Source organism: Guillardia theta (genome assembly GCF_000315625.1).
Source record: "Guillardia theta CCMP2712 unplaced genomic scaffold GUITHscaffold_17, whole genome shotgun sequence".
In the NCBI taxonomy this organism is placed as follows: Eukaryota; class Cryptophyceae; order Pyrenomonadales; family Geminigeraceae; genus Guillardia; species Guillardia theta.
In genome coordinates this window covers 721,800-744,102 of record NW_005434657.1, presented here as the reverse complement: position 1 = coordinate 744,102, position 22,303 = coordinate 721,800, and the positions used below count along the sequence as shown (strand labels likewise).

Genomic DNA, 22,303 nt, shown 5'->3' with positions numbered 1-22,303 from the left:
GGAGGAAGAGGGGGTAGCCGCAAACGTTCGTCCCTCCATTGGCGGCGGCTCAGGGATAAAAAAAGTCAACATGTCAGTTTGGCGGTTATTTGCAGGATAGAGAAAAAAACAACATTTTACGGCTCTGCCCCCCCTTTTTTTTCTCTCTCGGGGGGCCGAGCAGCCGCAATGACTGTGTGGTTCCTTTTCCTCCTACCCCTGTCGCTTGCTACTTCAGCGTCTTCCTTCTCCTCCTCCTCCTCCTCCTCCTCCTTCTCCTCCTCCTCCTTCTCCTCCTCCTTCTCCTCACTGTCGTCTCCATCACACCATTCCTCCCCCCTCGTTGCATTTTCCCCTACATTAAGCTCGTTCCGCGGTGCTTCAATACAAAAAAGCGCATGCAAGCTACAGAGATGTCGAGGACTAGTTACCTCCCGCTGCTCGTTGCAAGCCAGTAAGTTAACTGCTGACTCCAGTCTCTGCCTCTGTGAACCCTTGCACCAGACCAAGGTTGGCCATCTTTCCAGAAGTCCTTGTGGGAAAAGATGGACATTTTACCTGTAAGTCGATTACCTGCTCGACCGTCTGTAGAAGATCAGCTGCAAGAAGATCAGTGGTAATCTATCCATCTCCTCACAAGCAATGGCAGGACATTGACAACACCCTCCTCGAGCTCACCAAGACTCAGGCACAAACTGACCTGACGCTTGTTCGATCCTCCTCACTCACGGTAGGACACGGGCACTTGTGACCTTGGATTCATAGCCAAGAAGAGCATACAGCCTGGAGACGTCTTGATCAGCGTTCCTTTGGGTTGGCCATCCCTCTGCTGCCATGAAGGCTGAGTGGTCGAACAGACTTGGCCATTACTGTACCCGCCAAGAGCATCAAGGGCGAGCTTTCCTCAGACATTCGGCTGGCGGTCAACCTCTTGCAGGCTCGCAGCGTGCGATGAGCTTGCAGCGAGCTGAGGATCTTGTCAGGTGCTGGAGGAATCAGGAGATGAAAACGAACAAGTACGTGCAACGTCGATGGTGTCAACATAGCTGATGAACCTCCACTCTGCTCAGAAGAGCAAACTCTGGCAAGAGTATGCCAATGCTGTTCTGCCGACAGCTCTCCACTCAGCGGTTGACTCGAGCGAGCACGAGGCGATTCTTATGCATAAAACGTGCGATGACAGGTCATGTGGGATTTAGAGGAGATCGAGCAGCTTCAGTTCGAGCCTGCCGTTGAAGAAATCAAGGAAATCCTCCTCATTCGACAGCCTTGCTTTTCCATTTCTGAAGTCTCCTCCTCCTCCTCCTCCTCCTCCTCCTCCTCCTCCTCCTCCTCTTTTGCCTCCTTGCCTCCTTTTCCTTGCTCTTCTCCTCCTCCTGCTTCTTCTCCTTGTTACAGGCTCTCAAGCTGCACTTCGATGAGCTTGTAAGGTGGGTGGAGCGGTCGCAGTCAAAGTTGCGTCGCGTCCTCCGACTGCCGCCGATCGCTAGCTCATGTTGCTCCCAGTGATTGTGCAAAGGAGAACAACCTGGACGAGGAGCGTCTCAAGTGGGCGCTCGGGTGAGACTCTCAGCGCTGATCAGCTGGTTTTGACAAGCTCAACCGCCAGTATCGTCAGGAGCCGATCGTTCTTGCTGGACAGCAACGAGGACTTTGCCCGACCAGCCCGTAGTCTTGTGCCTGTAAGAGAGAGAGAGTCAAGTCATATCCGACCTCAAACTCCTGTAGGCCGCAGACCTCTTCAACCACCTGCCCGAGTCCCCCGTCACATGGTATGAGGCGGCTGGTTGCAGGAGGACGTGATGCGGTGAAAGGGCGAAGCTGGAGTCCGAGTTCAAAGACTCTCTCGAGATCCTCGAGAACCCCTGGCAGGTAGTCCGGTCGCTGCCTGGCATGTTCATGACTGACGATTTTCACAAGGTCGTTCAAGGGGATGACGGAGGTTTGATCCCGTCCTGTGTCGTGAAACCTTCTCCTCAAATCCTCCCCCCTGTCTGATGCTCATCCTGTCCTTGTGCGCTGTGCGCTGCTGTGCTGTCACCTCGACGACGCTGAGAGTTGCGTTACAAGACTCTTACATCGACATCTGCTCAACAAGGTGCCTCCTTTTCCTCCTCCCTCTCTCCCTCGTCATCCTCCGACTAGGGAATGGAGAGCCGGGGAGGAGGTGCTGCTACCGTACGGACTGGAGACCAACATCGAGCTTCTCTCTGCCCATGGGCTCGTCCTACGGGACAACGAGGCCGAGTACCTCGTTCTGTACAAGGTCACTGAGTTTCCCCGTGCCACCTCCTCACCCTCTCGATCTCTGCAGGATCTTGTTGAGCTGCTCGGAGACGTTTGCGAGCTTGAGTTGCAGGAGAGTCTCGATACGGTTAGCATTTCCTCCCCATTCCTCCTCTCCTCTGCACTGGACTCTTCTTGATTGTTTCTTCCCCTTCCCCCTCCCTCTCCTCTCTCCTCTCTCCTCTCTCCTCTCTCCTCTCTCCTCTCTCCTCTCTCCTCTCTCCTCTCTCCTCTTTCCTCTCTCCTCTCTCCTCTCTCCTCTCTCCTCTCTCCTCTCTCCTCTCTCCTCTCTCCTCTCTCCTCTCTCCTCTCTCCTCTCTCCTCTCTCCTCTGGAACGACGTCCTTGAGTCATCCTGATTGTTTTCTCAACTTGTTAGGTGAAGCTCAAGCTTGAGAAGCTGCAGACTGCGGATGCCTGTGAAGCTCCTCTTGCTATCCGACCTGGCAGCGTCGAAGCTTCTGGTCGTCTCCTCCTCCTCATGTTCTTCTTATGGATTTTCTCGATCTGATAACACTCCTCCTCCTCCTTTACCTCCTCCTCTTCCTCCTTCTCCCCCACCCCCCTCCTCTCATCATCATCATCATCACCACCACCACCAGCATAAGCAGCAGCAGTACCATCATCATCATCATCATCATCATCATCGTTTGCATCACCATCATCACATCCCTTGCTTGCTCCTCGTCTCACTGTCGTCTCTTCGCTTCTTTCAGGCCACCTGCTGTCCTCTCTACAGCTCGCGTACGCCACTGTGGACGAGCTGCCGGACTTCGAGGATTCCTTCAGCCCTGCGATTGGCCATTTCACCATGTGCTCTTCCAGCTTGTCCCCCGAACGCACGAAGGTAATTGAGGACGAGGACGAGGACGAGGACGAGGACGAGGATGTCGACGAGGACGAGGACAAGGAGATGTTGTAAATCTAACATGTGACGCAGGAGCTGCGGGCGAAGGCGATAAGGAAGGTGATCAGCCTGTGCGAGGAGGAGCTGAAGAGGATGGAGACGTCTCTGGCTGACGACGACAAGGAGATGGTGCTTGTGCCATCAACCCGATCCCTGCTGACCGATGATGAGCAGGAGAAGCTGAAGCCGGTGAGAGCGCAGACAAGTGAAGAGCAGAGTCAGGAGGGCGATGAGAGGGCGCAGGGAGAGGAGGAGGAGAAGTAGGAGGTGGTGGAGGAGGGGAGAGGGGAGGGGAGGAAGAGAAGAGGAATGTGGGCAGGACAGAGCAGCTTGTCTGAAGTGGGTCTGTCATGGCAGGGGGAGGAGGCGACGCAAGTTCGCCGGAAGTTGGCGTTGGAGTATCGAGCAGGGGTGAAGCGAATGCTGACCTCATTCATGGAGCAAGGCGAGCAGGAGCTGAAATGATCTTAGAGGAGGAGGAGGAGAAGGGAGGGAGGGAGGGAGGGAGGTGAGACATCTTATTTCATCTATTGGATACTTTACATTCACCCGACCCTCGAGCTTGTCTGCTACCTAATCGTTCTGATCAGCCTACTCGCCTCCTTCCTCTCGCTTCCCCTCCCCTTCCTCAGCACATCCAGCTCCCTGCTCTTCACCGTCTGGCTCATGCTGGGAGCACCGATCTTGAGCTTTCTCCATCGCATTTGCCGGTCCTTCTCCCTCCTTCCCATGATTGCCTCCAGGTCCTCCACCTCCTCCTCATCCTCCATGACCTGGTCCCACATCGGCAAGCCTCCTCCCCCCACCTTTCGCATCCCCCGGCTCGTGTACACCTCATCCCGAGCCCGCGCTAAGTGGAGGATCGACCCCCTTGCTAGCTCCGACTTCCTGACCTGCCTCGCTCCCTCCAGGTCTCCCAGCGCCGCGAGCTTCTTCCTCCTGCTCCGCTCTGCTGACTCGCGGAACTGCAGCCGCAGGTAGTTGGGCATGATCTGAGCCTGCCCCGGAGCCACGTGAAATCGCTCCAGCTCAGTGCCGAACAAGGCCTCTCCCCTCGCCATCTCCTCCCGGTACCTCCTCGCCTCAAGAAGCCTCCCGTCCTCTACCTCCTCCTGACCTTCTCTTGCTGCCCCCTCCTCCTCCCTGCCATGATCCTCCATAACGTCAGCCCCAACCTTGTCCCCTTCCTCCGCTTGCTTGCCCTCGTCCGGCCTCCTTCCTCTACCATTCGCCACGTCCTCTCTCCCGGTGTAAGCTTCGGTCCCGGTCAGCACATTGAAACTTGCGTGCTCTCCCATGGTGTTCCTCAAGGGTTTACCCTCCTCCTCCTGCTCCTCCTCCTCCTCATCATCATCATCATCCCCCCCTTGGAAGTCACGCAGGGACTCAAGTTTCGCAGAAGCCAAGCTGAGAACCCTAGCAGTCGAGTCCAGCACCGCCTCCTCCTTCATCCCCCACCGCTTTCTCAGTCTCTCGCTAGCCGGCATGGAGGGCGGGATTCGCAGGAGGGGAGCCTGTTGAGGGAGGACTCGCGCGGGCACGCCGTCCTCGAGGTTACTCGCGCTGTTGACCACGTCCTTGTGGTAGAAGCTTGCAAGAGGAGGCTTCAGCGTGTATGACCCTCCCTGCTCCCCCGCCCTCCTCTGCCTCCTGATCCTCATCACCGCCGCTGCTCTGCTCCCCACCAGCACCTGCAGGTTTCCCTTCCCCACGTACGCGGCCCACTGCCTGTCCACGTAGTCGCGATACATCCGCTGGATCCTCCGAGCGGCAGAGTGAAGCAGCAGCTCCCATGCGAACCTCCGCTGCGCCACCATCCTCCTCCTCCCCAGGTGCCCGCGGAACACTCGCTGCACGTGCTTGACGGCGATGGAGAGCTGACGGCGAAGCGCCGCGAGCTTCTCCTGGATGACCTTGCGCACCAGCCGCTCGTTCTCCAGCACCCGCGAGATCCTCTCGTTCCTCTGCGCGTGCAGCAGGGAGTAGCGGAAGAGGCGGCGGGCAATGTGACCTCGGAAGGTACGGGCGATGTTAGTGGCCATGCAGTGATCCCTCCTTAGCTTGGCCTGCAGCTTCTGCTGTCGTCTCTCCTCCTCGAACGCTCTTCGCTGCATCTTTCCTCTCCAGAACGCCTGCACGAAAGCCGCGCACTTATCTCGCATCTTGTCGTCTGCCTGGAGGATCGTGCGGACCATCTCCAGCTTGCTCTGCTCGATGGCGCTGAACTTTGCGTCTTCTTCCTTGGACCTTCGGACCAGCGCGAGGAGAGGAGAGATATCGACGCGCGACATGCCGTTCTGCTTCAACAGAGTCTTGATCCTCTTCAGCTCCTCCTATGAACGCAAATTGTATCAGGCATGCCATCAATGAACTTTCTCGACACCTTATACTCGTCATCTTCCGAATCTGTCGACGAAGACGAGGACGTCTCCGATTGCTCAGTCCCCTCCTCCTCGCTCTCGTCCTGTGGATGGCATGAACAAGACATGAGCAGCCTTGCCGAGCTTCACCTCGTATTGCAGAACAAGAATCTCTGCTTCCAAGTTTGAACCTGTGTTGGTCTGCACAACAAGACAACAGTCACGATCATTCTCAGTCGCAGGTCAAGCAAAGTGGGTACACAAACGTCGAAGTCACCAGAAAACTCACAAAAGATAACATCTCAGTCTTCATGCCCTCTGCATCTTCATGTTTCAGCTCATCCTTGTCTTCCATGTCCATGGTTTCAAACGTGACTCCTTTGTTTGTGATCGCTCTGCTCTCTATCGACCCTGCGCTATCACTCGTCGCTGTTTCCTTCCTTTCCTTCATCTCAACCGTCTTTCCTCTGCTCGCCGTTCCCTGCATACCAGCCCTCAGCATCTCTGACGGTACAAGGGGACGTCGCACCCTCGTCTTGCGGCGAGAGGCAGCCGTCTTCTTTTCCTCCCTCTCTCTTGCCAGCTGAAAGGAGAGGTCAGCATGCCCACATGCGAGGAGAGACGACGACCTCCTCTCTTGCGTTGAGCTCCATGTTCCTCTGCCTCCGCTCCGCCCTCTCCTTCTGCACCACAAACTTGACGAGGTGCATGCGGTACGTCGCCTGTATCTTGATCGCTGCCTTGCGACGTCGATACCTCCAGGCGTACCTGAACGCCATGAGACGGAAGTGACACAAAGACATGATACATACAAGCTCAGAGATCTTCGTATCCTCGCTCCAGCCTCGAACTTAACCTGAGCGCCGGCAGTTACAGCATGGCAGGAGCAGACGCAAGCTACCTGTCGAGAGGGGACAAGTTGCTCTATCTTTGCGAGATTTTCTTTCTGGTAGTATCTACAAAAATTGCTGTCGGTGGACTGAAATCCTTTTTTGATCTGTCTAGCTATCCGCTTCAGGTTCCTGTCACATGTGTTGTGTGAGCACAACGTCGAGCAAACTACGAGCCTGACCAATAATCTTGAGCGCGAATGTTTGAACCCTCGTACTCCTGATCCTCCACGTATGGCCGAGATCGCCCCTCGACATCGTGAAAGTAATCTGCATCACCAACACTCAGTCGTCGCTCCTCCCCTATACAGCACTTACCAATGATGTTCAGCCTGTAAAGCTTCGGATCGTACTCCTCCGTCTTCCAATCAGAGTAAACCGTATGCCCTGGCCCAGGACGCGACGGCAGAAGATGTCGAGCAATATCATGGCCAGTGCCTTGAAGGTTCACAGCTGTGCCGCTTGCGTCCTGGTCGTTGCGGTAAGCACCAGGGTCCTCCTCGAAGTCGCTACTGCTGGAAGAAAACATGTCTTTGTTCTCTCCATCAAGGTAAGTTTCAGCATCAATGCTGCACTGAAGCTCTTGTGTGAGAACGACGCCAGTGCCTTGAGCATATCATACCTGGTTTTCATGATCCTCGTCTTGAGAAAACATGACGCTGGCAGTTTGTAGCGTGAGAAAGCGCTGTCGACGAGCTGGAGGACAGCTACTGCAGCAGCACTACAACAGTTGTGAGGTTGGAGAAGAGGAGGTAACGCAGGGAGGAGAAGAGGAACGAGAGAGGAGAGGAGGAGAGGAGGAGCGAGCAGGAGGGGAAAGAGCAACGGTCCTGCTTCCTACCCCCCGCACCATCACGGCCCGATGCTTCCACACAAAACTTTCGAACTTTTCAAGTTCATCTCAAAGTTTCCGAACGCAAAAGTTTAGAAGTTCCAAAGTTCAATCAACTTCTGACGCCGTCAACTTTGAGTACAGGAGACGTCAAATCTCGTAGCCGCGCTGGTTGTACTGGATACGCAGATGAGTAAAAGCTTTACTCAAAGTTAAGTTAAAAATCAGTACGAGCAAACCGCTGCGATCGTTCCGTCCAACGACGGAGAGTACCTGTACACCACGAGCTTCACAGTCCCTGGCTATGTCACAAGGATCAAGCTCAAGGACAGTGTGACAGGAGGAATGGAGATCGAGTTTCAGTATCTACCGCTCGAATATCCTTGGGGTTGCGCCATCACGTCTGATGATCGATCAATCTACGTGACAACCTCCAACGCAACTTCCAGATGATCTCGCAGCTTGGAGGGAGCAAGGGAATCAGCGACGGCGTTGGTACGTCTGCTCAGTTTCTTTATCTGAAATCGCTCGCAATCACGCCTGACGACCAGCATCTCTACGTGTGCGATTTGGACAATCACTGGGCGAGAATTCGCAAAATTCACCTGCCGACTCAAACCGTGTCAACTCTTGCTGGGTCCACCAGGGGAACGAGCGACGGAAGCGCAACGGACGCGAAGTTTTTACTGGATTTACGGTCTTGTGCTTTCCTCGGACAACAACTTCTTGTACGTCAGCGACTGCCCCAGCGGCTACATTCGAACAAGCATAAGAAAGGTGAGTACTTCTGACGGGAATGTGTCAACGGTCCAGACATTGCAAGTCGCGTCATACAATCTTGCTATCTCACCAGACGGCAAGTGGCTTCTAATGATGGGATGGGACGATTTGATTTACAACATCTCTACTGAAAGTTATGCCGTCACTACTTCCAGCATCCTCCCAGCTGGAGGGACAGGGTTGAGGCTATATTCTCTCAGAGTGTCGAAGTCTGGAGATCTCTTGTACCTCGGGGATAGCTCCATAAGCACAATCGTCCTCACTAGTAGGTGCGTGCCATGTCAGTCGCACATCCCTCTCTTCGCTCACTACACGTCCGAGTGCTCTTGGAGATGCAAAGAAAACTTCCAGCAGCTTGACTTCCCCTCGGAGGTCAACGCCTCTGACTATGTGGACGTGAAGCTGTACGGTGTCTCCCAGCAAGGAAACTTGTCGTCGACTTGTGTTCCTCTTGCACTTCCCCGAGGCTCCGAAGCACACAGTTCAAGGTGCTGGCTCAACTTCACGTGGACTGAGCTGCTGACCTCACAGTTCGTGGCGCGAGCGAGTGACTGGTTGACTGGTGGGCTGGGGAAGCTGATGGTGCGCGATCGATACCTCACTTGGGTATGCCAGAGAAATCACACGTGCGCGGAGAGCGAAGATGCCTTCTACTGCCTCATATTCGATGAGGTCCAGAGCAAGTTCGTAGCATGGGGCTCCCTGACTCAGTTGGGGCTGAGATATTGATAGAAAGTATGCTCACAATCTCCGTCTTGCTGTCTGTGTTTCAAAAAAGGAACTTGTCAAGGATGCCTTTAGCACGATTTGTTTGACCCCCTCTGATAGTTGAGCTAAAAGCACTTGTCTTCACTCCAACTCAAAACGAAAGCAACATCACTTCAAGCACATGCACATGTCATTGAACACGTCTTTGCAAGCGGCGCTTGATTGAGACATCCGACAGTCTTTTTCTCTTCAACTTTATTGTCTAGGCCCTCAGAAGTCGGTCGAAGCTCGAATGAGCAACAAGACAACCTGCCAGTAGCCATGAGACACTGGAGTGCCTCCTTCCTCCCCTTACGCTGAGATGAAACATCATCGTTGACGCCCTCAGGAAGGAACGATCGAGCGTCGACGACGAGCCTGTCAGGTCTGGGACAAGGACCTCGTTAGAAGTTCGTGCAGACAAGGAGGCTGGTGATCCTACTCAGAGCTCTTATCACGCCTCCGGGCACTTGCACGTCCTTTGCCGCCAGCACCTTGGTGCCTACGATCTTCACGAGAGAGTCAGAGGAGGAGGACGAGGGAGTCAGAGGAGGAGGACGAGGGAGTCAGAGGAGGAGGAAGATCGAGATAGAAGGCAGTCAAGTGCCTGCGAGTAGACATAACACATCCTTGGGTTGCCGTTATCGTCCACTACAAGTTGACACGTCAGTCAGGGACGCGGCTGCTTCTCTGTAGGGTTTGACTTACATGGCATGTCCGTGATCGCTGTCGGATACACCATCGGCCCCCCACCTGCGCAACATTGGTCAGTCAGCAAACAAGATGTCAAGAAGGGCCTTGTCACACCCACTCCGACGATCTTGTACTCGCAGTCATCTATCGTGTTCTTGTAGGTCGCGAGGCCTGCGCGTGACGTCAGCAGTTGCGAACCTCATCCCCCCTCCTACAAGTCTTGTTGATGAACTCGAACTGCGGGCTCAGTCCTGCCACAGCGTCATGTTCCACTCGTGAGGTATGAGGGGCTACTGACCCGCGACCCTGTACGTGCACTGATAGCAGCTGGGAAAGCACCTGAACTCAGTGTCACGAGGGCGATGAATGAGCGTGACAGGCAGCGACTACTTGCAACTTGAGATGTCCTTGATCCAGACCCACGTCATGTTCTCATGCCGCAGAGCATTGCGATAGTACTGACACGTCCGGTCAGATGCGAACAGATACTGCATGACTGCTGCACCGCATTGGCGTATCCATCTCCCAGCGCAGTGACGTCGGGCCAGTCAAACTGAGCGCAGATTCTTCCCCTGAAGAGAAGGAGATATGAGGGACAGATGGGGAGGAGAGGGGAGGGGAGGGGAGACCATGGTACTTCATCCATGGGAAACTTGTCCTATACAATAAATGAGCCGCTGCTGACAGGAGCATTCCAAGTTACCTCGGACGGCACATGCCAGCGAGACCAGAGCGTTGGAAAAATGTCTTTGCCCTCACTATCTTTGGCAAACCCTTTGCAGCATAATCATGCACGAGGTGATGGACTAGAGCTGTTTACCAAACTTTGTCTGGAAGTCTGTGCTGTGAGTTGTGTACATTGTAGACTGCAAGGTTGAAATATCAGACCAGAGCAGGCACTTCCGAACGATCACCAGCTTCGAATCGACTATCCACTTGGCTGTCAGGAAAGGGTCAAGGTTGGACTCTGAAAGTCCGTGAGGTCGAAACGCGCATCGAGACTTGAGAATCTTGGTGGTTGTCTGTCCAAAGTTTGACTCAGAACAATCACTTGCAATCTCTTCTCTCTGCTTGCCTGCTGCAAGATTTTCTCCGCGGGGTATGAGCTGCAATCGTCGCCCAGCCTGCATAGCACGTAGAGGTCCGATCCTTGTTTCTGATAGATCTCCTGCACAACTTTCACCCTAGCTCATAGCTCGCACTGACATCATCACGTAAAGAATAGAGTAGGTGTAAGGAAACGGCCCCCGGCAAGCATCTGCCATGGCAGTCAACAAGAGGAAGTCAATTGAGGTCGCGATCACTCGGCAGTCCAACGTTGTTCCTCATTTCGGCAAACCTGATGTCAACCTGATACAACAACGATCACTGCTGCGGCAAGAATGGCTCTCTCGCTACCTTCCATCTACCCATGAGAAAGGGCGGCTGAGTGACATTGGTCGTGTTCGACACAGTCGTAGTCTGCGCGCTGGTTCCGATGAACTGCCCTCCAACAAGCAGGAGGATACAAGAAGCAACGGACCACGCCATGTCACGATCAGTAGTGACGACTCGTCTTACATGGGTCTGCTCGTCGTTCAAGAAGGCTGGACGTCTTCACCAGACTCTCAACACTAGAATCTTCTGCTTACACTCCGTTGCCTGCTGAAAATGCTCAAAAAGCTCGTCAAGAAATGTAATCACGAACTACAATAGAGGAACCTTCCGTTTCATCATGCTTCTCTCCCTTTCCCCTCTCCCGCCATCCTTCCCTCCCTCCTGTCCTTCTCCTTCTCCTTCCCTTCCCTTCCTCCCTTCCCGCTGCTCTCCACTACCATCAATCCATTGTGTTGCCTCCTGACTGGTAGCGGTCAACATAATTACCACCCCTGCTTTGTACACCACCCACCCCATCAGATTCCTCTTTTGATACTAAATTCTCTCTCTCGATTCGATCAAGTACCGGTACTACAATTACCAGTACCCCCTGTATCGCACATGTCAAAGCCATCAAGCATTAGTTTGCTTGAGGCGGGTTTGTAGGGATGATCCTCGCGTCCTCCTTGGTTTGCTTCACAACAAGTCGACGAGAGTGAAGGAGAGGCGAGCAGAGAAGAGAAGAAGTTTTAGAAGAGAAGAGAAGAAGTTTTAGAAGAGAAGAGAAGAGAAGAGAAGAGAAGAGAAGAGAAGAGAAGAGAAGAGAAGAGAAGAGAAGAGAAGAGAAGAGAAGATAAAGGCGCAACGGGCAGGAGATGAATGGATACAATATTTACAAGGAAACATGTACAAGAAGCATCGAAGATGAGAGGCATGGACTTGTCAGATCGCAGGATCAAGGTCTATCGCAGTTGGCAGACCCAGCACAAGTGTCCCCGCACATTGCTGGGAGGATACATATCCTATCATACGCTTGAAAGCTCCAGACGTCTGAGTTGATGTCCGGGTTGAGCAGCCGAATCAGTCGCGTCGTCGACCGCGTCTGGTTGGAGACCTCCACGAGCGTCTTGGCGCTGAAGATCCTGTAGATCACCCCTACGTTCAGCACGTCGCCGGGTCGCAGGTCGTCTGGGTTGCCGTTGAGGGCTGGGTTGACGGCTGCAGTTGCGTCAGAGGAGGTTCACCACAGAGTGGAAGCTCACCAAACAGTTCGATCCAGCTGGACCCGTACAGCTTCACGATTTTCTCGAGCGTGTCCCCTGCCCTGATACAGCGCCTGCAGCGAGGGACGTTGATGTAGACGCAGCGGGTGACTCGGGAGATGTTCACGTTGTCGGACAGCTCGAAGCAAACGATCCACTGCCCCTCCTCCCCGATGTCATGGTCCCAGGAGAAGTTGAAGCTGTACCCCAACACGTCTGTCTGCACGAACCTCGCTCGCGGGGGGAGCCCGTTATACACAAGTCCCGTCCCATTGAAGAGGAAGCGCACGTAATGACTGGGAGTGACGTAGACGGTGTAGGCGGTGGACGTGTCATTCTGTCCTATCAGCACGTCGAAGTAAGTACCGCAGCCAACAAGAGACGTGAAGTTTGTGTTGTTCGCCGTCGTCCCGGCCAAGAACACTGGTCGAGGCATGGGTATTACAATCCTCACGCATCGGATCTCAGTCCTGCTGTCCGTCCCCAGCACGTTCACCTTGGACCCGTAGAAGCAAACCTCGTAGGTCTTGCCGGAGTCGCTCGCCTCCGCCGCAAACGTCCACGTCCTCGACGTCGGGTTGTAGCGGTCCACCATCCCGTTCACGGTAGGCGTGGGGGTCGGGACTTGAGGCCCGATCACCACGTTCGATGGCGGCGGCAGCAACCAGGACTGACCAGCCTCCACGAAGTCGACGCGAACTACTTCTGTCGGGTCTCGGGTCTCCACCGAAACGGTGAAGGAGAGCTGGGAACCGAAGTTGACCGTGAAGACTGTGCCGTCCACAGGGGTGGGGGACACGAGCAGCGGAGGGATCCTAATTTCTATCCGCAGCGAAGCTCTCAGCGAGAAGGCTCGGTCTGCTGGGTCGCTCGCGTTGTACTCGTTGGTCGGGGTATCGAAGGCCTGGAACACGGCGTAGGTGGGGTTAGTCCAGTTGGTTGACAGCAGGGGCCTCCAGGTGAAGGTGTAGACGCGAGGATTCAGCGCTGTGTCAAAGGGTGCGAAAACGGCGTCAGCGCTGGGCGGGACGAGCATCATGATAGTGACTCCGTCATTGACGTTCTTGTCCCTTGCCAGGACCTCGACGGTGATCGTCTTGCCAATTGCCCCGGCTATCACGATGTCTTGACCCGCAACCACGTTGTCTGCCCCGATGGAGATCACTTCAGGAGGCGTGTCGATGGGGGCACAGCAACCCAGCGAGTCTCCCAGCGTTGAGAACTTGGCTGTCCCCTTGAAGCTGCCATGATGTCTGTTCATGACGTCGAGCGCAATGAAGGGAACAGCTCCGATCTGAAAGTCGTAGCAGTCGATGATGTACACGCTAGAGCCTGTGCAACAAGGTGTGAGAACCTGATTGTGCAAGAACAGCAAAGGTCAACTCCACCTATTGCAGTGTCGCCAGCCTGAATAACATCGATCAGGAACGACTGGTGAACGATTCATGCTTCTCACCGTCAAGCACGTCCCTGTGAGTTGACTTCGGATCTGTCCTGTAGCAGTGATTTCCCACTGCTGGTTTGTTGCGCCCTGGATACAATTCGCGATGTAGATGTTCATCCCATCCCACGGACCCACGGCATCGATGGAGAGACACGCTTCAAACCTACTGGCCGGACGTAGTTGCCCCCCTGCTTCCAGGTTCGACTTGGACCAGCGCATGTTGTCTGGAGGAGAATTGCCACAGCTGTTGATCTCCACGGGAATAGCTGCCGTGACGTTGACGTATGAGGAAACCGCCAGACTTGGCTGAACCGTCAGTAGAATTTACTACGCAAGCATGTCAAACACACCATTGCGGCGAATTTGAGGGGCTTGACTGCAAAATGTAAGAACCATCCTGAGTCTGTGCCCAGAGCTGATTGCCAGCCCTGAATGAGATTGATTAGCTTAAGCAAAAGAAGTCGGTTGGTTTTGGATTCACCTGCAGAGGTCTGGCGTACAGACCGCCTGACATGACGTTGCCAAAGCAAGGGAGGAAATGAAAAGATGTCAAAAGAAAGAGAGGAAATGAAAATACGTCTACCTCATTGAAGTTCCAATACGCCTGAAGGGATGTTGCGACAGGAGTCGTCAGTCCTATGGTGGAGTACTGCAGGATCGGGATTTCTGCAGTGCTCACTGCTCTTGACCAGAACCTCATCTCGTCCAGTAGCCCAGCAAAGTATTGCTGGCTGTTGAGATTGCTGGGGATAGGAAACTGTTTCCCGATCAGCAGGTCATTCGAAGGCCAGAATGAGATTCCTGCCAGTATCTTCACTTCATCACCTTCAGAGCAAATATGATCTCACCGTCAGATGACTGAAACGTGCTGGAAGCAACTCTGACAGAGTTGATGTACAAACTCATGCTTGACGGCGAGCACACTTGATTGGTGCAGGAGCCCCGGTTGAAGATGGCTGTGAAGTAATACCAGGTGTTCTCGCTGATGGTGCTGTTGATGGTCTGCTGAGTCGACCCGACCGTCGCCTTGAACAAAAGATTCCCCCTGAACTGCTGCCCGCTCACAAGAACCCCGAAGCCGCTGTAGGATGCCAGCTTGTCATCGGTGACAAGGCAGCTAATCACTCCTCCCTCTATGTCTGTGCCGATGAAGAGATTCCTCGGTCTCATCCACCCATCTAGGGTCAACGACCCCGGCACTTCAAACCACGTCGGAGCTGATGTCTGCGAGGATCGACGAGGATTGACGAACACAAACCCTGGGTCTGGGGGATATTTGTCCGCGAATGCTGCTCAAAGCAGGTGTAAGAGATATGACACCCGAGAGGAGGAATAGGAAAAACGAGCTCTGGTGGAGGAAAGGAGATGAACAAGAAAGGCTCAAGAAGAAAAGGCGAGCTGGAGGAGGAGCGCGTGCATACCCCCTTGCTTCCCGTCCAGGAAGACGCTCTGCTCTGCCCTGCCCTTCCCCCTCGCCATCGCCGCCATCGCCGCCGCTACCAAAACCCGCAGCCATGGTACCACCATTCGCCGGTCGGTTGAAAACTTTGAGAAGGCGGTCAAGTTTTTTTTCATTCTCCAAAAATTTGCAATATATGTACCGTACAAATATAAAATGTTTTTGTTGTTTTAGCTTTTGACTTTTTCAGTACTAAAAAAAGTATTGACTGGAGATCGGAATCAATAGTACCAGAAACAATTTCACTCTCTTGGATTCTCAATACACCTCTTTAAAACAATATTTACAATATTTACAAAAAATATTGTTTTTTAGTTAGGGGTTTCCGGCGGTGGGCACAATGAAATGCTCAGTGGGACGGCAAGATGAAAGCAGGAGGGGAGGAGGGAGGCAGGAGTGAGCAAGGAGAGGAGACTGTTCTGAGCATGTCCGAGGGTGCTCTGCTGTAATGGTCGCTATTGAGCTCCCGAGGGCATCACACTTGTGCTACATGCGTCTTCAGCTTCCGAAGTCAGCCATAAGCGCCTCTAGTATGACCCATGAGCGCTCCGAGCCAAACCCGAGCTCCGCCGCCGCTGCTGGCAGTGACGAGATTTTTCATGTCGTCTCTCCGTAGGCATTCAAATTCAGCAACCTGACTCGCTCGCCGGTGAAGGGCAGATCAAGCTCCGAGATGAAAGATTCCGGAGGCAGTACAAAGAGGCAATGGAAAGAGCGAATAGCCAGGCGTTTCAGGACACACGCTCGTATCGATTCAGTCTGCCCGTATTGCAAGCATGTCATCTGCACTCAGGGGTGCAGCGAGATGCAGAGAAAGAAGGACGTTCTCTTGTCGTGGTTCTACGCTTGTAGGAATAAGAAACGATGCGAGACTGCCACGGACGAGTCAGCGTCAAGCGACAACGCCAACGAGTACAACATGTCAGAAGACGATGGCTACATGTCCTCCGAGGGAGGCAGAGATCCTGACATGACGGTAGCATGTCTCTTGATGGAGGCAGACGTCTGACTTGAGCTTCAGCCTCCTCTCTCGTCCTCGGACGAAAACCTCGTCGGAGAAGCTCCTGTGCTGGCCAAACCCTCGCAACCACCCCGACTTGTGCTCGAACCGCCTCGCACTGGGATCGAGACCTTGATGCATCCCCCGCCATGGTTGCCTCGCTCGCGTCATCTTAAAAGCTTCTCCTCTCACTAACCTTCCTCTCAGGCACTTCGTGGGTCAGGGGAACGATGGAGGCGAGCCGTTGCTATCGGAGGCCCCGGTCTGTGGCAGGCTGCCGTCGGATGGCTCAGACCTTGAGTTCTCAAGGGTTGTCTTCGAACGCGCCTCGAGGAGCAACCCGCTCATGATCTCAGAGACTGTGAGGAAGGGCAATGCGAGTTGTCGGAAGTTTGACAAGTCATTCAGAGATCGTTTGTTGTCGACCATCTCCCGCCGTACTACGTGCCCAAGAACAGCAACGACAGCACCCTTGTCTTCGAGTCTCGGTTTGAGAGCGGCAACCTCCAGCGGGCCGTGCGAGTGAGCTGAGAGGGTTGAGGTGGGGAGGAAGGTTGTTCAGACTATTGCTGCAGACGGGAGATTTCTGTTACGATCTCTTTCTCTGCACGGACTACAATACCAACTCTCATACTCAATGGTTTTACTTTCAAGTTGGAAACACGAGAGCAGGTCAAGTCACTTTCTGTCGCCCTTCTACCTCCATCAATGCTGTTTATTTCCTGCAAGCATCCTCTCCTTTGCCCTGCTCTCCTCCCTCCCCTTCCCTCCCCTCCTCTCCCCTCCCCTCTCGTCTCCCCTCCCCTCTCGTCTTCCCTCCCCTCTCGTCTTCCCTCCCCTCTCGTCTCCTCTCACCTCTCGTCTCTTCTCACCTCTCCCCTTCCCTCCCCTCCTCTCCTCTCCCCTCTCGTCTCTTCTCACCTCTCGTCTCTTCTCACCTCCCCTTCCCTCCCCTTCCCTCCCCTCCTCTCCCCTCCCCTCTCGTCTCTTCTCCCCTCTCGTCTCCTCTCACCTCCGCCTCCTCGTCCTCGCAGGCGTCAGCTATCGGTTCAACATCGTCAACCTCGTGAAGCCTCGATCCCTGTACAGCGGGTGAGCGAAGGGAAAAAAGAAACAAGGAGATGACTGCTTCTCCAGCGGCCTACAGCCTCTCATGTACTCGTCCATGAAGGAACAGCGTCAACATGTACTCTTTATCGTCTGACCCTCTCTCTCCTTTTCGCTCACTTCCCTTCAGGTTGGATGGCATCGATGCGGAAAGAACATCTCTTACAGGATGAACCCGACCACCATAGAGCGACGAGACGTGAGGGGAGGGAGACGACGAGGCGGGGCCGTTGACGTGTGAGCAGGAGACTGAGAGACAAGAATTCTATCGCACTTTGAGTTTCGAAGTCCAAGTGAGACACACTGGAGGACCTCTTGCGCCTTCTCCCTGACCTGTTGCTCCCAGTTCCCTTTCGATGACGACGTTTGCTACATCGCCCACTGCTTTCCGTACACATACACAGGCAGGTCAGTCGCGTGATTGACGTGATTTGACGGTTTTTTTAGACCTGCAGAGGCTGTTGTTCGCGATCGAGCATCCAGAAGCATCTGGCAAGCAGGCAGACTCGCAGGTTTCTCCGTCAGAGTTCTTTCAAAAAAACTTGTTGTGCAAGACGATTGCTCGTGAGTGGCAGGAGAGGAGAGGAGAGGAGAGGAGAGGGGAGGAGAGGAGAGGGGAGGGGAGGTGAGGGAAAGGGAGGGGAGAGGAGAGGAGAGTAAAAGAAGGAGACGAGAGATGCTCTGGTAGAAATGTTGCTTACATGCTGTCAGGAAACAAATGTCATGTGTTGACAATTACAAACATGGTTCTTCGTGTCGCTTCTTCTTGTTGCTCTTGTAACTGCCCACCAGGTCCCTCGCGAAGTTCCTGGGCCGGACTATTTGCCCAGGAATGAAAGGAAGGGGATAGTAATTACTGTGAGTGAAGAGGGGAGGAGGAAGGAGGAGGGAGGAGGTGGAGTATGAATATGGAGAGCAGGAGAAGCAGGAGGGAGGGAGGGAGGGAGGGATTGATCTTCATGCTTCTCAGGCTCGTGTGCATCCTGGGGAGACCAACAGCAGCTGGATGATGGATGGGATCTTACGATTCCTGACGGGTGACTCGGAGTTGGCAGACCGGTACTGAGGGAGGAGGAGGCAAAGCAGCAGAGGAGGACAAGGAGGAGGAGGAGGAGGAAGAGGAGGAGGAGAAGAAGGAGGAGGAGGAGGAGGAGGAGAAGAAGAAGAATGAGGAGGGGAGTGAGGATTGGTTCGAATGTGATGAATTAGAGAGGAGAGATAGAGACAGAGACTGAGCAAGTTTGTCTTGGGTGTTGTTGATGAAGTTGATTTTCAAGGTTGAGAAATCGTTTTGTCTTCAAGATCGTCCCCATGTTGAATCCTGATGGCGTCGTCCTGGGAAACTACAGGACAGGACTAGCGGGTCTGCTCCTCTTCCTTCCTCTCTCCTCTCTCCTCGCTCCTCTCCCTTCTCCTCCCTCCTCCTCCTCTCCTCTCTCCTCCCTCCTCCTTCCCAGTTTCTCCTTCATCTCTTCCTTTCTTCCTCCTCTTCCTCCCCATTTTACTTTCCCATGTTCCCTTCCTGTCACTGCTGGATCCTGTACCTATCCTGATCTTTCTCGATGCGGCTCTCTCCCCCGCGTATCCTCTCCAGTCTCCTCCTCTCCTCTGACCCTCCTTATATCATCTCGCTTTAGTTGTCTTGTCTTTTCTCCTTGCTTGTCAGTCTGCTCTCTCTTCCTCTTCTCTTCTCTTCTCTTCTCTTCTCTTCTCTTCTCTTCTCTTCTCTTCTCTTCTCTTCTCTTCTCTTCTCTGCTCTTCTCTTCTCTTCTCTTCTCTTCTCTTCTCTTCTCTTCTCTTCTCTTGTCTTCTCTTCTCTTCTCTTCTCTTCTCTTCTCTTCTCTTCTCTTCTCTTGTCTTCTCTTGTCTTCTCTTCTCTTCTCACAACAGCGGCAGGTCACGATCTCAACAGAAGGTACGTGGAGGCATCGCGGCTGATCCATCCGACCATCCACCACCTGCAGGTGAGAAGAAGGGAGAAGAATGAGCAGAGAGGGGAGAGGAGGGGATGGGGAGAGAGAGGAGAGAGAAGGGAGGAGAGAGTAGCAGGAAGAAGAGGAGTGGAAGGAGAGCAGAGGAGATAGAGCAGTTGAGAGAAGAGGGGAAGGATTGTGAGGAGGGACGGGAGGAGAGATGGAAGGGGAGAGGCGAGGACGAGGACGAGGACGAGGACGAGGACGAGGACGAGGACGAGGACGAGGACGAGGACGAGGACGAGGACGAGGGACTGACTGTGATATTGAAGAGGATGGTCAAGAGGTTCAAGAGGGAAAGGGAGGTGAACGCTTGACTCCTTCTCCTCCTCCCTCCTCACGTTGCATCTCAAGATCGCCCTCTACCTTGACCTTCACGGCCATTCCTGCAAGAACAATGGTATGTTGCAATGGGTCTCCTTCACTCCCTTCCTGTTCCCCGCCCTCCTTGTCTCTTCCCTCTCTTGTCTTCACCCCCCCACCTTCTCCACACTCTACATCCTTCGTCTCCTCTTTCCTCCTGTCTACTGCCTCTCTCCCCTCTTCTTTCTTCCTCCTCTTCTCTTCCTCCCCCCCCCTCGCGCGTTGTTTCCTCTTGCTCTCTGCTGTTCCTGACTCGAGATGTAGTTTTTGTTTACGGGTGTGAAGCGAAGGGATGGAGAGACTGGAGGATCGGACAGGTCAACCAATCTATTACAGTATCATCACGAACAAGATTTGCGATAGAGATAATGATGATGATGATGATGATGATGATGATGATGATGATGATGATGGAGATGATGATGATGATGATGGAGATGATGATGATGATGAAGATGATGATGATGATGGAGATGATGAGGAGGAGGAGGAGGGGGAGGAGAGTGATGAAGTCGATGACGATGACGCCGACAATGATGACGATTCTTTCAGAGAAATGTTCCACCTCCGCAACTTTTCAGTGAGCTTGTCTTCCCGACTCTTCTTTCCGAGCAAAACTCGTCATTTTCACTCGAAGGTGCGAAAAGACGGAGAAGACGATGATTGACAAGGAAAAGAAGAAAATGGAGATGATGATGAGACGATAAAGATCAGGGATATGTTGAAGGTGATGTTTGTTTTGGTAGACTGCAAGTTCAAGATCAGGAAGAACAAGAATGCAACCGGGCGAGCCTTCATGTGAGTGTCTTGTTGGTTAATAGCTTGCTCTCTCCTCTGTTCCTCATCCTCGTACAGGTGGAGAGACTTTGGCATCGCCAACACTTTCACTCTCGAAGTTTCTTTTGCGGGTCCAAGGCGAGGAGAAAATGCGAACATGTGAGGATTTGTGTCATCTTGTTTTATGCTGACTTGACTTGTCTTGCTCATCTTTTCTTGTCTGTTCAGGCACTTCGGCATTCAGAACCTGAGGGACATCGGGGTGGACATCTGTCATGTGAGAGCGGAAGGGAGAGGAAGACGAAGAGGAGACGAGGATACGGACAGAGGGGGAGGGGAGGAGGCGATGGAGTCAGAGAACAAGGGGAGAGAGGAGGCAGGAGGAAAGAAGGCGGAGGAAGGGAGGAGGAGGAGGAGGAGGAGGAGGGAGGAGCCTGGGGGGCGTTGGACTTTACGTGAGTTGACTGGTAGGCAATCTGGAACATGTTGGGACCAGACGGTCACAAGAATTTCAGTCGCATCGTCCAGCAAGCGGTGAGGGAGCAGTGAGCTCGCCGATGATGACGACGAATGCAGGCGAAGAAAGCGGAAGAGGAGAAGAGGCTGCGGTAGAGGAGGAGGAGGAGGAGGGAAGGGGAAGGGGAGAGATGGGGAAACGGGGGAGAGCGGGAAAGGAGGAGGTAGGCTCTGTGAACTGAAGGTTTGGTCAGGATGATGAAGATCGAGATGGAGGAGGAGGAGATGGTAGCCTGGAGTTCTGCCGTCCCTTGTGACGAGAAGCAGGAGAGGCGGCTCAAGTCAGACGTCAGCGACAACTCCAAGGACAGTGACAGCGGGTCTGAGGGATCAGGAGACGAGAGCAGGTCTGTTCACCCTCCTTCGTTCCCCCCTCGTTCCTCTTCCTCTTCCTCTTCCTCTTCCTCTTCCTCTCTTCATGTTCCTTCTTCTCCCCACTCCCTGCCCTTCATCGCTCCTCCTCCTGTCTCTCTTCGCCAATCTCCCCTCTCGTTTCCTCTTATCTCTTGCAGCCTTGTGCCTCAACCTTGCTGTGTGCTTTCATCTTCATCCCTCCGCTTCTCTCTCTGACTTTTCCCAGCGACGAGGAGACGGAGAACAATCCCTTCGTCATGGTGCGAAAAGCTCAGGTGGCGAACATCCTCCTTGCTTCCTCCTGTCCCTCTTGCTCCTCCTCTTTCTCCCCATCTTCATTTCCTCCTTCTTCTCTCTTTGTCTCGTCTGGTCTTGCCTAACCTTGCAATGTCTTTCATCGTTGTTTTGTTTCTCCGCAGCCCTCATCAGCTAGGACTGCAACTGCTCACTTCCTCAGCCTTGTAAGAGAGTGTCCTCCTGCTCCTGCCCCTCCTGCTCCTCCTCATTCCCCTCCTCATTCTCCTCCTGCTCCTGCCCCTCCTGCTCCTCCTCATTCCCCTCCTCATTCTCCTGCTGGTGCTCCTCCTCCTCCTCCTGCTCCGCCTCCTGAACTTCTCTTTCCTTGCCCTGCTCCCCTGTTTTCTGCCTGTATTGCATTCATCAATTTCTTTCAGGGTCTTCATTCTAACGGGCTGGGTCGACCACTCAAGGTCTGACATCTTCATCCTGCTATGCTCTTCCTCTCCCCTCCCCATCCCATTTCCTCCTCATCCATTTCCTCCTCCTCCATTTCCTCCTCCTCCATTTCCTCCTCCCCTCTCCTCTTCTCCGTTGTCTCGTTCCCTGTATCTCCTCTGTCCTCTTCTTCCTCGACATGATTGTGTCTACCAGGTTCAAGATCCTCCACCTCGTCCTCCTCAGACCTCAAAGCGCTTCACCCCCATGAGGTGACAAAAACCTCCTCCCTCCCTCCCTCCCTCCCTCCCTCCCCATCCCTCTCTCTTCCCCCACTTCCTTCTTGTCCCAGTGCTGATCTGCTTCCATCGCAATTCTTCTTCTTGTCCTTCCCTGACAACTCTATCAGGCTCAACACTTCTTCCGGCATCGTCTCCTTCGACCTCCAGGTGAGCTTGTTCCTCCCCGTTCCCTCCCTCCCTTCCTTCCTCCTTCCTCCCTCTACCTCCACTCCCTTCCTCCCTTCCTCCTGCTCCACCCCCCC

At 53.8% G+C, this 22,303-nt stretch overlaps 6 protein-coding genes across 6 annotated transcripts; 3 read left to right on the top strand and 3 right to left on the bottom strand.

The window, feature by feature from the left end:
* Nucleotides 1–377: 377 nt before the first annotated feature.
* GUITHDRAFT_104681 (hypothetical protein) lies at nt 378–3,435 on the top strand (the record flags this gene model as incomplete). Its single annotated transcript, XM_005836640.1, has 19 exons — nt 378–433; nt 484–539; nt 745–792; nt 837–901; nt 963–995; nt 1,050–1,109; nt 1,378–1,421; nt 1,486–1,539; nt 1,589–1,661; nt 1,708–1,751; nt 1,794–1,851; nt 1,900–1,921; nt 2,050–2,077; nt 2,125–2,245; nt 2,294–2,353; nt 2,644–2,728; nt 2,981–3,111; nt 3,205–3,300; nt 3,346–3,435. The coding sequence occupies 19 exons, from the start codon at nt 378–380 to the stop codon at nt 3,433–3,435; spliced, it is 1,224 nt and encodes a 407-aa protein (XP_005836697.1).
* Nucleotides 3,436–3,740: 305 nt separating this feature from the next.
* On the bottom strand, nt 3,741–7,076 carry GUITHDRAFT_104680 (hypothetical protein; the record flags this gene model as incomplete). The annotated part of the gene is made up of 11 exons (XM_005836639.1): nt 3,741–5,504; nt 5,555–5,635; nt 5,682–5,732; nt 5,809–6,012; nt 6,061–6,114; nt 6,161–6,299; nt 6,344–6,387; nt 6,433–6,553; nt 6,604–6,691; nt 6,740–6,995; nt 7,044–7,076. 11 exons carry the CDS (start codon nt 7,074–7,076, stop codon nt 3,741–3,743), a joined length of 2,835 nt encoding a protein of 944 aa, XP_005836696.1.
* A 1,047-nt stretch (nt 7,077–8,123) lies between these two features.
* Nucleotides 8,124–8,762, top strand: GUITHDRAFT_104679 (hypothetical protein; the record flags this gene model as incomplete). Its single annotated transcript, XM_005836638.1, has 1 exon — nt 8,124–8,762. One exon carries the CDS (start codon nt 8,124–8,126, stop codon nt 8,760–8,762), a length of 639 nt encoding a protein of 212 aa, XP_005836695.1.
* Nucleotides 8,763–9,011: 249 nt separating this feature from the next.
* Nucleotides 9,012–10,603, bottom strand: GUITHDRAFT_104678 (hypothetical protein; the record flags this gene model as incomplete). Its single annotated transcript, XM_005836637.1, has 13 exons — nt 9,012–9,050; nt 9,097–9,167; nt 9,223–9,282; nt 9,489–9,533; nt 9,588–9,644; nt 9,689–9,724; nt 9,772–9,812; nt 9,864–9,931; nt 9,979–10,045; nt 10,103–10,131; nt 10,177–10,247; nt 10,294–10,339; nt 10,388–10,603. The coding sequence occupies 13 exons, from the start codon at nt 10,601–10,603 to the stop codon at nt 9,012–9,014; spliced, it is 846 nt and encodes a 281-aa protein (XP_005836694.1).
* Nucleotides 10,604–11,784: 1,181 nt separating this feature from the next.
* GUITHDRAFT_135879 (hypothetical protein) lies at nt 11,785–15,023 on the bottom strand (the record flags this gene model as incomplete). Its single annotated transcript, XM_005836636.1, has 8 exons — nt 11,785–12,047; nt 12,092–13,423; nt 13,446–13,479; nt 13,548–13,841; nt 13,886–13,963; nt 14,017–14,336; nt 14,384–14,824; nt 14,957–15,023. 8 exons carry the CDS (start codon nt 15,021–15,023, stop codon nt 11,785–11,787), a joined length of 2,829 nt encoding a protein of 942 aa, XP_005836693.1.
* A 1,400-nt stretch (nt 15,024–16,423) lies between these two features.
* GUITHDRAFT_47335 (hypothetical protein) lies at nt 16,424–20,359 on the top strand (the record flags this gene model as incomplete). Its single annotated transcript, XM_005836635.1, has 15 exons — nt 16,424–16,516; nt 16,570–16,666; nt 17,029–17,086; nt 17,132–17,180; nt 17,232–17,330; nt 17,400–17,513; nt 17,752–17,847; nt 18,003–18,160; nt 18,379–18,464; nt 18,998–19,065; nt 19,347–19,379; nt 19,429–19,474; nt 19,702–19,772; nt 20,165–20,235; nt 20,293–20,359. Coding segments are annotated over 15 exons (1,206 nt in total), but the record flags the coding sequence as incomplete, so codon positions are not given.
* Nucleotides 20,360–22,303: the final 1,944 nt, after the last annotated feature.